General features: G+C 40.6%; 1 protein-coding gene across 1 annotated transcript in view; it reads left to right on the top strand.

Moving 5' to 3' along the window:
• ADAM12 (ADAM metallopeptidase domain 12) overlaps nucleotides 1-16,202 on the top strand; it is a gene marked incomplete at its 5' end in the record, with an annotated part of 183,204 nt that overhangs the window by 148,972 nt on the left and 18,030 nt on the right. The window contains 5 exon segments of the mRNA XM_084526031.1: nucleotides 447-624; nucleotides 5,581-5,670; nucleotides 7,058-7,253; nucleotides 14,575-14,683; nucleotides 14,799-14,997. Of these exon segments, the coding sequence (XP_084382157.1) occupies nucleotides 447-624; nucleotides 5,581-5,670; nucleotides 7,058-7,253; nucleotides 14,575-14,683; nucleotides 14,799-14,997 (772 nt within the window).

The following is a 16,202-nucleotide window of genomic DNA, read 5'->3' as shown; positions in this document are numbered from 1 at the left end:
AAGTTTGCCACTCCGCAGAGAGTGAATGAATTTGTCATTTGAGGCTACATTTTCCAAGACTTTTTAGGATGTTTTGCAGTCCGCTGAATGTTAGAATCCTCCCTGCAAGCCTAGCATTTCTTTAGGGTCAGGATCAAAATTTGCTCTGTAATTACCTGCACAGAAGGGGGAGAAGGAAATCTAAGTACGAGTGCTTCCAGTCTTTACCAGCAGTTACAACTTTAAATGCAAATGATGGAAATTTCCTTGCTCATCATCAGAAATTGTAATAAACATTTTTGGCACAATTTCACAGTGAATTGCTATATCTCAATCTAGTGTTAAAGGGTAAAAAACTGAACACAGCCTTCTTATTTGTGCACAGGTGTGCTTAAAGGTCAGCAGTGTGACAGGAGAGAGATGTTTTCATCTGATAATGATTTTTTTTTCATGAATTTTTCTTCCAGCTACCCATTTCCCATGGTATTCAGTAGCTGCAGCAGAAAGGACCTGGAAAACAGCCTGGAGAAAGGAGTGGGAATGTGTCTGTTTAACTTGCCTGAAGTCAAGGAGTCCTTTGGTGGACAGAAGTGTGGGAATGGCTACGTGGAAGATGGAGAGGAGTGCGACTGTGGGGAGCCTGATGTAAGACACCACCTGTGAATTACTACTCACCTCCTATCTGCTGGGTTTTAACAGTAGAGAAGTTCCAGAGTTGTTTTGGCATGTTTGGTGTAAAGCAGAACTTCCTCTTCTCTGCTCCTATCTTATCAGCTTAAGCCTCAGAGTCCTCAGAAATGCGGGGTTTCTGCTTGCCTTGCATTTGGGTTGCTGAAATTGCAAAGCATTAGTTAAACATGTGCTCAGTTTGCCATTAAGGAACAAAATCTCTCGTGGTTCATCCAACAGACCAGCCATGTGTATCACGGTCCTAACAACAGAGATGCCTGTACAAACAAGCTAATAACCGAAACCCAAAATAAATTTCTTAACATCACTTAGATTTCTCAGGATACCACACATTAACTGAAAGTTCTCTTCCATCTATGAGAACCTACTGAATTGATACTGTTTAGGTATCTATTTTGTTGCAGCCAGTTTCAGGTTTTACGTACAACACCTTTCCCTCTTTTGCTATGAGATTTTTTTTTGCTGTTAGCCAATTACCCTGCTAACAAAAATAGCCTTTACTGACTCCCAGAAAGATTACTACTACTTCAACAATCATTTCGTTTAGTTTAGAGAATGTGTCAGAGGACTGCTCAGATCAGGAGGAGATAGGCAAAACCTGGGGGTCAAATAATATCCGAGCACACATTCTTATCCCTTTGGCTCCCCATGTTCATTGGCTGTATTGAACTTCTCCCAGATTATCTGAATTAAATACATCAGCAGATGAGGGATTTGTTTCCTGTGATAAATACAGCTCTGCAGACAAAATAGATCGGGGCAGTTAAAACACTGAGATATTGCTGTATCCTGTCTATACAGTGTATTGGATTTACACAAGCCATAAGGATTTCCTGACAGTTCACTCATTCTTCAGGGTAACAAGGTTGGAGGAAGCAGGCTTATCTTCTAGTTTAAAGTCAATAGAGTGCAAGCAGCTTGCAAATGTCTTTCTAACCCAGTTATCTTTCTCATTTTCACTTTTGAATGATAGCAATACCTTTTCAAGTCAAAGCCACTTAACATCAGCAAGCACTGACTTGATTTGCCTCTTCTTTCTATGTTTTTCTTTTTTAATTATGTTGCTAAAATGCACCTTGGGTCCAATTAAATTAGTTTGGATTTTACTGCTATAATCCATGTGGTACCAAATACATATATAAATATATACACACATATATATATTAGAGTAGTTAGCAATTCACTCTCCAGTCATTTAGACCAGCTGAGTTTTGTCAATAGTGGTGCAGTACTTTATGGCATGGAAAGCTGTGCAATAACATGCACCAGTTGTGTTATATTGTTGATCAGAATTAAGTATCTGTCTGAATATATAGATGTAGATGGTGGGTAAGGACATTTCTCCTTTACTCAAGAATCTTTTACCCTCAGAATTTCGATGAGGCGTTGAAGAATTCTGTGTGTTACTTGCCAAGGAAAAACAGCTCTGCTCTGTCCCCCAACTAAAACATCAGCTCCATGTTGAGATCATCAGTGACATTCCTTAGCAGCAGGACAGCAATGGATTCATAAGGGCTATGGTACACCTCCCACCCTTCAGACAACCCCGGACACAGTGATGCAGTAGGGACTGTTCGGTTACCTTCACACATCATGGTCTCATATGCATCAGATGCTGGTCAGCTTCTTGGGTATAATGGAAGCTGGTGTGCTCACCACCAGGCCAAGAGTATAACTCCCAACCAAGGATGATATTACCAGTTTAGCCTAATTTGGGATTGTATTTTAATGTCCAATATGCTGTCCAATGTCAGCTGTACAGGAAGAAGGGTTAATGTGGATTATACATACAAAGACAGAAAAAGGCAAAAAAAAAAAAAAAAAAAAAAAAAGGGGGCAAAAAAAAAAAGCAAACAAACAATAACAAAAAAACCACCCTTGTACCTTTGGTCCATAAGAACTGGAAGGTGACAAATGTGGCCAATTTTATAACAGGCTACAAGGAAGATCAGAATACCACAAATTGGTAAATGAGAAGTCAGTTCCAAACAAATTACTGGCAAATGTAATAAAGAGCTACTGCCTGAGTAGCTGTGGCATGCCAGGGACTGTTCTGAGTCCTGCTTTTGTGCCAGGACGATCTGCTTTACAAACTTATCACTGAGCTCTGCAGGATTTAGCAAGTAGGTGGAAAGGGAAGATCCAGTTATATCAGCCTGTTTCAAAGGAGCTTTAGACCAAAGCCTCTTTAGAAGACTACACGGCTATAGGATGAATGAATATTGCACAGACAAAAACTGGGTTAAAAGATAGGAAATATAGGGCAAATGTAAATAGTCAAGTATGGCAGTGGAAGATCTACAGTGGCATTATCTGTGAGATGTGTCCTGGAAGACTACACAGTTCAGCATATTCATAAACAGCCTGAGAAGAGGAATAGTCTTGAACTTGCTGATGGTATTAGCTAGGCCTGTAGAGATGAAAGCTGGCTATGAAGAACTAGAGAAGAACCTTCTGAGATAGCTTGACTGGGCATTAAGGTGAAAAATGGGATCGCGTGCAGAGTGAGGCATGTTCCAAACATCACAGATAGGATGATGGACTCTGAGCTGACTCTGACCATAGAGGAGCAAGACTTCTTACTGCAATAAATAGTGTTATGAAAATGTCAGCTCAGTGCTCAAGGGTAGTCAAAAAGGTAAATAGGCTGTTAGAAATTACTTGGAAGGAAGTAGGAAAAAACAACCAACCAACCAACCAAACAAAAATTTAAAAGAAAAGGACCAGAAAGCCACTGTAAATCTGCTTCATAATGTGTCTGAGACAGCATGTGCAGCTTTTTCCTACCTCTCCCTGGTCTCAATAAGGATAAAGCAGAATGAAAAAAGGCTGAAAGAAAAACAACCAAGGTTGTTTAAACTTTTGGAGGCATTCTGCCTGGAAAAGTAGAAAATGAAGGAAATAGTGACAGAAGCTGATAAAATCATGAGTGAATTGGAAAGGAGTGAATAGGGAGCAATTGCCCCCGGCAAGAACTGTGCAAATGAAGTTAGCAAATGGCAGGTTTCAAACAAGCAGAAGGAGCTGCTCCCCAGACTGTGTAGCTTACTTGTGAGTTCCTTTCCACCAAATGTTGCAGGTGCTTAAATGCATATGGATCCAAGGAACCCAGGAGATGAGGAAAGTATCACATATCTGTGTTCATATTCTTGTCTGCAAGCATTTTCTGCTGGCTGCTGTCAGGTTGTAGCAAGGTTAGATGGGTGAGGTGTGGTCTATCTTGTATTCTAAGGAAAGTGGGAGTGAAAACAAGGTGTCATGTAGGTGATGCCAGAATAATTATTGCATTAGTCTGTTTAAGACACTCTGATAAACCCAGGAGATCTACACCAAGAAACCCACCTCCCATCATTGCTGTTGTAGCTAGCAATGACTAATAATAATAAACTACGACAGGGCGGTAGTTTCAGGTGGCTGCCTCCCATCTCTCTTCCAGCCTCCAAAAACCTTGTGAGCCTTTTCTCTTTGCTTGCCTGTTTGTTTATGTTAAAACCATTCCTGACAATTTAATAGCCCAGGCACAAAAACTATTTACCAAGCTCATTCCCTGCAATGAGTAATAAGTGAGTGAGCAATTGGAAATTTGAAAGGCTGCAGCAACATCATTCAGGGAGCTGTGTCTTTGTCCCACACTGCCTGTGGAATGCCAATTGCTTTCCTTGGGTTGCTTTGTGGATGGCCTGATGATGGGGTATAGGAGCTGACAGTTTCAGAAGTATGTTAATTGGATTGACATCGCTTTCCTTCACTCTGCTTTTCTCAGGTTGCTATTGAGATGAATTTATAAGATCTTCTTCTGTGCAGAGGAATGTTACTTCTTAAATACAGCAGCTGTGCAGAAATATTTGTGTAGCCTGCTGCCTTCCAGTATGATCAAAAATAGGTGCAGGAAGTTGTTCTGCTGCTTCAGAGCAGCACAGTTATCTTTGTATATTCAGGCAGAAAACAGTGAAATTCGGAGAATCATTTTGCTCATCTGCGAGTGCAATGGCAGCCCTATCTTCCAGCTGGAAAGCTTTACAAAAGCCAATAAGGTAGCAAGAGGCTGTGAACATCATTCTAACCCACTTATTTTTCCTGTGTTCCCTGTATTGTTAGTGATCCCTTGTTAAGTCAAACTGACTTAACACAGCTGAAGAGCAATTTTATCTGCTGCTATTTTTGTTAGAGAGCTGAGATTCCAGTGTAGCTGATGTAACTTGCAGCTTGTGAGTATAATCTCGGAAAAAAACAACTCCATTATTTTCTGAAACTTCTTAACAGCTCATTCTACTGAGAATAAAGTTTGTAAAAGCCCATGTGCAGCCATCTAATCCATGAGTGTGAAATTGGGATGTATCAGTTAGTAATAATGCAATTCATGCTCTTCGCAAAGCTCTATTACTGGAATACCCCAAGAAAAGATTATATGAAATGGTGTCATCATCTTTCTTTGCAGCAGGCAGCAGACTCCATGCAAGACAGAAATTTGGTAAGCATCTATCACAAAACAGAGAGCTGCAGTGGTGATGCTCAGTACCTGGGGCACAGGTCCGGGATCCTCAGCTGTGGTGAATTCCACAGAAGGCGATTAATTCCACTGAACTTAGTGGAAATAAAACACCATACTGTTGTGTCAGGATAGGTAGCAGCACACTTGAGTTGTTCGTGCTGTTTGGCACTAGACCCCTGGCTAGAATAAACCAGCCTTCCTCAGTGGCTTCTCTGGTTTTACTACAATTACTGCAGTTGTAGGAAGGAAGGACAGACAAGACTGTTTGGATCAAGTTGTCGAATTTCATACATAATTCATTAATTCATGCCTAGCTTTTCTTGGCAGGGCTATAGCACCTCTTTGAGAAAGTCAGCCTCTCTTGATTTACAGCTCTTTGTGATTGAAAATTGTCTGCTTTTAATTTATCCCCCGTCTAGGAATGTACAAACCCGTGCTGTAATGCAACTACCTGTACTCTGAGACCAGGAGCAGTGTGTGCACATGGACTTTGCTGTGAAGACTGCAAGGTGAACTGACGGAAATCTTTCTTGTTTGTGTGGGGTGGGCACACTTCCATAATCTTCTCAACAGCAGACGAGTAAGCAAGAACACAGACCCAAATTAGCAGCATTAAGACCCTTGCATTTCTTGTGAGCAATTAAAAAAAGAATCAAACTCTAACAGTTACTGAAAGGGCAGACTTCTTTAACAGTGCCTGTGCTATTTGTAGCCATTTCATTTGTTCATGCAAAACCTCTTCCTTTTCATGAACTTGTATACTTGACTGTTTTTCATGCTTATGTGGATGTTGTGCTGTGGCAAGCAGTCGTTAAATGATGGACCCTCTTTTTATGGGAAAACTCTTGAAATATTAATTCTGTCAACAGCATATATATTTTTAATGGCTGAACATCAGCTCTTGTGGACTCCTAATGTGCTATAAAAAGCCAACTTGCTGCAGGCATTTACCTTCTCAAATTCTCACACCAACTCTTGCATATGGGCTAATAAAGCATTCAGCAAGTTTCCATTGTGTCTGTGGCAACCATCTGCCTAAAAGCTCAGACCTGCAAGCTGTCAGGACAGCATCAACCTGCTGCAGCATTTTCCTAGGGAGGATTACCTTCATGTGTTTTTGCTTTTCACCAAAAAACACTGGTGATGCAATTAAAGTTCAATGGTGCTCCCGAAGCACACCTGTCTCTTGTTGCTGGTGATGTGTGAATGTTCAGACTGGGATTTTTTTAACATTCACTAGTTGCCTGCACCTCTGAACAACAGAGTTATCTAGAGAAATTGGGACAGGAGAGGAGTAGTTGTTTGGACTGGTGGTATTGTTAAGTTGAAGAAGATCTTGAAGCCTGTGAGAGAGCAACATTTCCCTGAGCTATCAGGGAAGCTCTCAGGGAGCTGAAACCAGCATCAGGTGGGGTGGTGATCCTGTGAGTGACTGCTCCAGGTGGGGCTGGAGATGTTCTGTGGTCATCTGGCTGCCCTGGTCACTGTGGTGTTGTCACGGCTGGCCCCAGCACAGAGCAATCGCCTGGGATTGGTGCCGTGTGGATGGCAAGGTTTCTGGTCTGACTTCCCATCAGCACTAAGCAGTATCCTTTGCATTACAGCCCCAAAATATTTCAGCATCTGTGTGTTTAGGAATGGTTGCAGGAGGTGCATTGAAAAATTTTGTTCATATTTGAAAACTAATAAGAGGCTGGATTTACCTTTTGACCTGAGCCATTTTGCAACATGGATCAAATAAATACATGTAAAGAGTGGCGTAATCCTTATGCTGTCCACTGCAGTCAGTTGGTGCAGAGCCAGTGGAAAAAAAAAGCTGTGTGCTGCAAGGGTTACACCGCTGCATAACGCTTATTGATTGGAACGACAGCAGTTAAGGTTTTGTTTGTTTTGCAGTTAAAACCAGCGGGGATTTCTTGCAGAGAGTCAAGTAATTCCTGCGATCTGCCAGAGTTTTGCACGGGAGCCAGCCCTCACTGCCCAGCTAATGTGTACCTGCACGACGGGCACGCGTGCCACGGGGTGGATGGCTACTGCTACAACGGCATCTGCCAGACCCACGAGCAGCAGTGCATCACCCTCTGGGGCCAGGGTGAGTCCGGGAACCAGGAGATCTGCTTGTCAGACTGCAGTAAAAGTTGCCTGTGATTATAGCTGGATTTGGGGGAACTTTATACAGTGCCAATCTGTGTCTATTCTTTCCTGAAATGGAGAACTGAACAATGAGGGAATCATTTTGTGATTCATTTTCTCCTTGATTTGCAGTCATGTTCATTTCTTGCAGCAGGAGGTAGAGAGCGGCCGTAACTAGGTTCATTCCACAGCACCACTACAAATGGCTCTGTGAACTTAGGCAAATCGTTTAATACTGATTGATATGGTCTTAGTTCATCCTATAAATTGCGGAATGCTCCTGAATGCTGAGGTAGAAATCACATCCCTTTTCAGACTGCTTCCACCTGATCTCTGAATTGCTCATCCGCAGAATGTCTGCTTACATCCCAAAATAGAGTTCAATATTTAACACTAACACAAGATTCTCACAGCCCCTTGTGCATTTTATTAATTGGTGTTACTCTGTAAACCTGCCTCCTGATAATTCTCTTAGCAGAGTATGCACTGAAGCAGAGATTTTATTCACCCATGGGAATTCACTCACTTTTTGCAAAAATCTAAAATGATGAGCTCTTAAATTATCCTAAGCAGATGATAACCCAGGAAAGCTGTTCGCCTTCTACCTTTTTGTGGCCCTCCCACTGACATACCAGCATTAGCTCAGCATTTTGCTGTTGCCTGTTGCCTCACTTGGGACAAGTCATATCTTCAGCATCATACTTGGTCCCTCTTTCAAAGGGGAAAATATTTTGAACTCTCAGGGAGAGGTGATATTAAGAGCCACATTTAATTATTTCTTTTAAACTAACTTTTTTGGCTCCTTTAGGTTCCTTCAATTCAGTATCTAGCTTTCCTTTAACTCTATTTCAAGATTTTCATATCAATTTACGATGCACAGAGGCTTCCCTTGGTCATAGCCCTCATCAGAAGTCCACTGAAGAATTTATCAGTAATCTTCAGAAGAGCTCAGACCACTTTCCAAACTTTTCAAATGAACATTAAAGCATCTCAAGAAATAGTGCCAGTGATGCAGATAGCAGAGAGACATTAGCTTGCTCGTTTGGGTATAGGAACACGTTAGAAGAGTTCCAGTTCATAACGAAACTGCCTACGTGGAGAAAGCCATGCATCTCATGCACTCCTCCGAATCCCACTCGTGTCATAGAGGTAATATGAGCTCATATAGGCATGTGCAATTATAGCCTCCAGTCTTAGTCATACTGGGACTTTTTAATCCCCTGGATACAGAGATATTTCTCTCTTATAAAGCAAAACCTCCTTACGAACCAGTTTCCCATGCCATGGAAAGTTACTCAGTCAGACTGTTAGTAATTTTGGTTGCTTAGAAAAATTCAGCTAAAGGTCAGAAAGCTGTATTGCTGTAGCTCCCTTGCCAGGTCTGTTTCCTAACAAAGCACGTCCTCTAACACCCCCGGGCTCCCCAAGTTCTTTCTTGTCTTCCTTCTCTGGGCTATTCAACATGGGCACTGCTGTGCATGCAGTCTCCAGCGGTCAAGGCTGTGGGGGTCTGCTTGTGAGACAAATGACTTTGTTAGGAACAGGGCTCAAATGGTCACAACAGACATTAACTGGAATACCCTTATTATCTGAACCTGAACTGCAAGCCTCAGTTCTGAACTCACTGGTGCAGGTATAAATTAGAAATAATACCTGTAAATCTTCAAACTTCGAGCAGACTAGATTTCAAAAAAGAAAGGGGAGGGAGAAGAGAGGAAAAAAAAAAAAAAAAAAAAAAGAGAGAGAGAGAGAAAAAAAAAAAAGGCTTGTATTCTGAATTTAAAGACCGGGGCTGTAAATATCTCCACCTGCTCATACTTACATCTTGTTGGAGCATGAGCTGGCAGAAGAGGGCTGGAATGGGAAGAGGGGTGGGTGGGCCATGCAGCTGGAAATAGGAGAAGATTTCAAATCTTGCCTGCTTTGGCAAGACAGATAAGAAAACTGTTTCCCTCCAGCTCTGCTTGCAGCAGAAGGAGGGATTTGACATATCAAGATGTTGTCCCTGGGCTTTGTATCAAAAAGTTACATTTGAACCTTTAACCCGATTGCTGTAATTGATTAAAATTTGTTTTTAACAACTGTGTGTGTTGGAGGTGGGATGAGGGAGTAGTTGTGTTTTTTTCAGAGAAAATTTTATACAGTAAATGGAAAACAGGCCATAGTTCCTTTACATTAGTTCCCTTTTTCTTCTCTGTAAGAGAAAGCCGTGCAAAATACGTTAACTTTTCTTAAAACTTCATTCGGTATATTGAATTTCTTATCGATGTGTTCTCTTGTATATCTTTCTTCATTCATAGGCTTACAGATGCCCAATGATAAATGTCAATCTTAATATTTTTAGCTCTGAAGAAAAATAATGAGTTTGTCAGAGATAGTTTACATTAGGCTGAGCAGCAGGAATCTGTTTCCAAAAAGGAGTACTCGTGTTTCATCAGGTTTCTTTGTTACTTTCAACAGATAATTTCTGGAGGAAAATTGGAGGAATACTTTTTGCTGTTTCCTATCTGCAATAGGCTGGAGAGCTCTGAAAACAACCATAAATATCAAGTTCATTCCAGGCTGCTCACAGAACACACACTCTTCTCTCTTTCTTGCATTAGTTCTCATTGTTTTTATCTTTAAGGAGCAGCATGCATGAGGGGCTTGTGACCTTTTTTGTTTCGTATTAAAAAATTTCACATTGCACTGATCTGACCTATTGATAGTGGTGTGACAGAGTGATAGATCGATAGTAATGCATTTGTGTAATGTCTGGTACTCCACTGGCATTTGCAGGGAGCACCAAGATACACAGATAAAGCTATTTAAGAGAGAGGAATTATTGATTACCAAGGAATAGAAGATTCTCAGCTTTAAACTCTTGGCATTTTCTGCATTGACAAGAAAGTGATTCTTCAGGGAAGAAAAGGAAATGTTTGTCGGTGTGTTTTCCTACATTTCCCCAAGAGGGAAAAAGCAATGATTTTGGGGAGCCAATGGCATGCATTGACTTAATAATTAGAACATGCTTAAATCTGTCGCGTAGACATGGCCATTTGTTTAGGCAGGAACAATCTTAATTTTATTGTCAATATTTGTTACAAAGTCCTGTCAATGATACCAAAGCTTTGCATTTTTTTTCCAAGCACAACCCTACAAGCAAAACAGATAGGCTTTCCCATCTAAGTTAGGCAGCCAAGCCACTGCTATTTTTTGAAGGAATACATATTTATCTGAGTACTGCAAAATTTGAATCTCATTTAGGATAACCAGTGAAACCAAACAGTTTGGGTCATCACAGATTTACAGCAATGCCTTTGCTTTTAGGGGTGTGAAAAGCATTAAACCATGTTCTCAGAGCTAGCGAGAGCTGGCATCCTCCTTACATGCAAAAATAATAGCTCAACCCCATCCCACTTTTCAGAGACTTGACAGCAGGGATCACCAAGATGAAGAGAAAGGCCAAGGGAAGCTCAAGGAAGTTTGCTTGGATCCTCAGTGCAGTAAAACAGACTTAATGAGATATAAAATCTAGGTGCAAACTACATGGCACACACAGATGTATTTTTATGCTTTTATTTATTTATTTAATTGGTCATGGTACTTGTTATCATGCTACAAGTAAGAAAACTCCCATCTGAGTGGTTTTTTTTTTTTTTTTTTTTTTTTCCCCTCCACATTATGTTCGCTCCATAGGTATATAATTTTAATAAGTCTGAGACAATGTTGGGAGGTGAGTCTAAATATCTTCTGTTTCTGCTTGCTGCCTGATAACCGAAGTTTCTCTGTTCTTGCAGTCAGCACCATGGTCAGAAATTTCTCTCTTCTCTTTTGGGAGACTGTGACAGTGTTTTATCCTCCCAGCAGGTCTTGTGCTGGTCTGAAATGACACAGCATTTCTGCACTGCTTCTGAGAGAGCAGAACATTTTTTTTGCAATCTTAACATGAAAGAAGTGCGTTTGTCAATATACACGTTTGGAGGAAAAAAAAAAAAAAGTCTCCAGGCTGACAACTGCAGTGGTGAGCTTTGACCTGCAGCAGTTTCAAACGGCTGATTTAATCCCTCAAATAAGGCTCAGCATGGAAAAGCTGACAGGACCTTAATTACAGGGTCACGATACTATAATTATCAACAGCAAAGTGAAATAAACTCTGCTCATCCAGTTCAAAGCACTTAATATCCACTGTAAATCTCACAAATCATTTTGTCTTTGCCTGTAGAGGTAGCAAAATAGAGAAAGACAGGACTTTCTGCTGCAGTTTATGTGCTGCAATCATGATAAATGGGTTTCCTCCAGTAATGCAACATTACAATTCTCTTCCTTAAGCATCCTCTGAAATCCTGCTTTTAACTCGGTAGCTCCATCTGCTCAGCTTCTTATAGTTTGCTATGTTTTCATTTATAAAAATGTCCAAATATTGTGAGATAGCAGTCAGGAGAAGGAGCAGCCATCTGAATCCCAAGCAACCATGTGTTTTGGTTTGATACAGAAGACAGAAATTGAAGCTAGATTTTGGTTTCCAGGCCCCAGATGATCACTGGGTACCAGGTGTTTTCATACACAGACTGCTCCAAGCATGGCAGGGGAGCATTATTTTGTCCTCCATGACATCCGTTTTCTTGTCAAGTAATATTGGTTGGAGTTAAAGCTCACTAGCTGAGCCCTGCAAGGATGCTGCAGATGTGTTTTTCTTCCTGCAGGCAGCTTTCCATCACATGTACCATGCTTGACTTCTACAGTCAAAAAAAAAAGAAAAAAAAAAAAAGGAAAAAAAAAATTTCACTAGGTGAAAGGGAAGGTAAATACCTTAAACTCTCAGTCTTTCAGCAAGCCCCTTATTTCCTTAATATCATTTTTTTAATAAGCATTTTATAGGTCACTTATAGGCAAAGCATGGGACATTCATTTTGCTTTTGGCAACTCATGGAGCCACACACTGCTCTGAAAAGTGTGTCTGTGCTCTGGGCTGCTGCTGACACATCCTCCAGCCACCCCAGTGACACTCCACTGGCTGAACTGGTTGGGATTCATGGGTCCCAGCCAAAAAAATATGGAGACCCATCGCAATTGCATATTGTCATGGGGTGAGGTAGGTCTGAGGAAGTCAAACACTGCAGATGTTGGAGGAAAAAGCAATTATTTTTTCTTGGACTTTTACTTACAGCATATTTTTTCTTTCGTGCCTTCCCTCTCCACTCTGAAGCTGGCATAGTGTATGCACATGTTAATGTTTGCATCATGCTGAATAGTTAATGTGCCTGCCCTGGATAGACGAGGAGGAATCTACATGCTGAAAATGTAAATTTTACTTTTGCATTTTGCACAGTGTCTTGTCTGGATGCTTTTGTTGATTTTTGATTATTGCTTGTGGTTTAATGAAAAGAAGCAAAAGAATCCTGTGCAAGTCCCTTTAATAGTTCCAGATTTGAGTAAAATTCTGAACTCAGCAAGCTTAATAGTAATCTTCCAAAGAATTTTAGGCTCTTGTCCTTCTCTCCAGGGAACCAGAAACTCACAGTCTGTTCCTTCTGTGCCCTGCTTTCTGAGTTTTCCATTTTCAGTATGTAAAAATCTTAGAAGGAAAAGAGGGTGCCATCTTAAGCCTCTCCAAGTTTTAATATTTTGTCCTTAATAGCATTAGATTGCTGTTCAGCAGTATATAGTATTAGTCAAGCTTCTAACTGTGAAATGCAGATAATTAATTGAGGCTTTAATCTCTGAGTTATTAGTGAAAAGATCCATGCTATCTGGGAGTTTTACAATCATATTTGTATGTTCTTCTTCAGGAATTTGACCCCCTTTTTTAAAGCCTTCTTCCTCTTTGAAGGCTTTCAAATCTTCAGGATAGTTTAAATAAATTATATGTTTTAGCCACAGTTATAGGCATATGCACTGGCAAGTGGCTCAAAATATTTGAAAGATGGAACATGTGAAAAATGGAACATTAATTCTGTCCCTGTTAAAGATCAGGCAACACTGAAAGTGGTATGTTCTCAGCCTTTAGGCTATCACATCATTTGTTGTCAGTTATTTTTGTTTCAGTTTCACTGATCTATCAAAAGTACAAAAATGTATCTAGCAGATACATGCCAAGAGAGTCAGCCAATATATATCCTTACCAACTTGTCTCCTCAAAACAAGTCTGTGTATTGGAGCACTTGAAATGTTGGCAATGACTTGATTGTGCTATTAATTATCTTCATGGAAAGAAAATATGGGACAGCAAAAGGCCCTAATCTATCAAAGAGCAGCAATTATTTGCTGGAAACAAAAGCTACACTTCACATTAGAACAAAGGAATGAAATTCTAATATGGGGACTAATTAAATATTGCAACAGTCAAGCCACAAAAGTACATTCTCCACCTCTTAGACATGTCAGATGAATGCATGGATGTAGAAGATATTCTGTAGTTGGTCATAATCTGGGAAAAATGGACATAATATTATCTGCATAAGGGATTAGAGTAGATGTTCTAATAGCACCTTTTAACTTCTAAAATGTGGGGATGAGTAATCTGTCTGCACAGACATTTCCAGTACTAATGCCATCAGAGAAGTTCCAGTGCTGTTAGGATAAGTATTACAAAAGGCTACGATAGATAAGAACCAGATGCTGTCTGTCTTCCCAGATTCCTAGTTCGACTACCCTGGTAGAAATGATCCTGGTTTCAAATCAGCCTTTCCTCTCAGGCATGGATTTACTGAAGATTAAGGTGGAAACAGGTTCCTTTCCTCTCCCCAGTGCATTAACTTGATCCAACAGCACCATATTCTCTTTGCCACGTCACACTGTTGTGTGACATTCTCATTTGCAAATGGATTTTTTTTTCTGGTTTCTTGTTGTTCTGAACCATAGTTAAAAGGGCCTTTCTTGAAAACTATTTCCATTGGCTTCAGCTCCTGGGCCCTTGCTAGAATCACATGGACCCCTGTAAAAGGAAGGGAGTTAACTTACCAGCTGGCCTATGTCTTTCTTCACTAAACCAGATTTGGCATTTGCTAAAAGTTTTTGTGTCCTAGGAGGATTCACAAGAGGACCATCATGTAGGAACTCTGAAAGAGAATGAGTTCAGCATTGTCTACTGCACAGGGCTGCCAAGAGAGACAAAGGACTGTGGAAAACCCACACATTCAGGCTCTTCAATTAGCATGCTGATCCAGCACAACTGCTCTGCTGTGCTTCATCAACATGCAGATCACATCTTACCTTCCCCTAAAACATCACTGGAGCTCAAAGAAAATTATTAAAAACACCTTGTACGAGATGAAAGTTCTGACTAGGTTTCGTTTCAGGTGCGAAACCTGCTCCTGGGATCTGCTTTGAGAGAGTCAATTCTGCAGGTGATCCTTACGGCAACTGTGGCAAAGACTCCAAGAGCTCCTTTGCCAAGTGTGAGCCCAGGTAGGGTCTCTTGGTCTCTCGTCACCAACACAGGAACTGATGTGAGGGTGGTGGGAATGGGTATATAACATCTACAATGATTTCATTAACGTTTCATTTTGTCTGTTTCCTTCAGAGATGCAAAATGTGGAAAAATTCAGTGTCAAGGGGGAGCAAATCGACCTGTGATTGGTACCAATGCTGTTTCCATAGAAACCAATATCCCCCTTCAGGAAGGTGGAAAGATCCTGTGCCGTGGTACCCACGTGTATTTGGGGGATGATATGCCAGACCCGGGTCTTGTGCTGTCAGGAACCAAGTGTGAAGATGGAAAAGTAAGGTTCTGAAACAATCCCAGACAGAGAGAACATCACCACCTTCCTGCTGCACAGTATTTTTTACTAAACTGACTGGTTTTTGCTTTGGGATTTTTTTTTTTTTTCCCCACAAAAGAATTGGTTGGCTCTTATTGTTTCTCACACTGAGTCAGATTTTTACTCCCTTCTTCTGGCCACTGTTCTGGATTACAGATTTGCAGATGCAATGAAAGTTGCTTAAATTAATAACTGTTGTTTTGTTTTGATTTTTTAAGACAGCCCCAAGTTTCTATCCAGTTAGGATAGAGGTTCCTTGAAAAATAAGTACAGCAAAGTACACTGCAGAATAGTTAATGAAATTCTGATAAAATCATGCTATTCACTGGTGAAAGCAAGACGTAGAAATTAGCATTGCAGTTGAGTTGATGTTTATTCCTACCTAAGTTCAGGGTTTGGTGTTTGAGGGTTGGAAACTCCCATGCCCTCTAAGTGTCCTTTGCATTGCTTCAGGGTGCTCAGCTTGCAATAAGCTCTCAAATAAGTGTTCTGGCTCGGTGAAGAGATCTTGAAGACTCGGTAGATTATACAAATACATAAAATCTTGAGTAGTTTGGGGAGGAGACAGTAACACCTAAGAATGAAACAAATCAGAAATCAGGCGAGCAAACAAAAGGGTATTTATTTATTTATTTATTTTTCACAGAGCGTTCTGTGAGCTCTGTCCATGGGTTGCCACAAAATGTAAAACAGTGAATGTGTTCAAGAAGTGAATAACTAGCTTCACTGGGGAAAAATACATCAAGGGTTACTTAGCACTTCTGGCATAGAAAGTCCCCATACTGCAGGTGTGTGCTGGGGACGTGCCGCTCTGTGCTGCTGTGCTTTTACACAGTTGCTTTTGCATCCGCTACTATTTCCATGGATTTTTCTACCAGTGCTGCAAACTTTTTCAGTGTGTATGGCATTGCAAAATTATCATTAACTTCACTTTAGATTTCAAACTGTATTTATCTGATCTGCTGATTATGCCACCCCTCCTCTTTTTCTTGCAAGAAAAGCTGTTTCTGTAAGATCTATTTTAAAAATATAAACCCGTTTATGTTCAGCCATCAAAACTGATTTTTGCAATCATATTTTGCAAACATTCTGATTTATCTGGCATGAATGTAGTCCAAATTTCATGTGGCTGTCACATTCATAGGCTTTCTTTGGAGAGAAAATGA

The sequence above is a fragment of the Aythya ferina genome (genome assembly GCF_964211825.1).
Source record: "Aythya ferina genome assembly, chromosome: 7".
Taxonomy (NCBI): domain Eukaryota; kingdom Metazoa; phylum Chordata; class Aves; order Anseriformes; family Anatidae; genus Aythya; species Aythya ferina.
The sequence above is the reverse complement of the archived record's forward strand: the minus strand, read 5'-3'. Positions and strand labels throughout refer to the sequence as shown.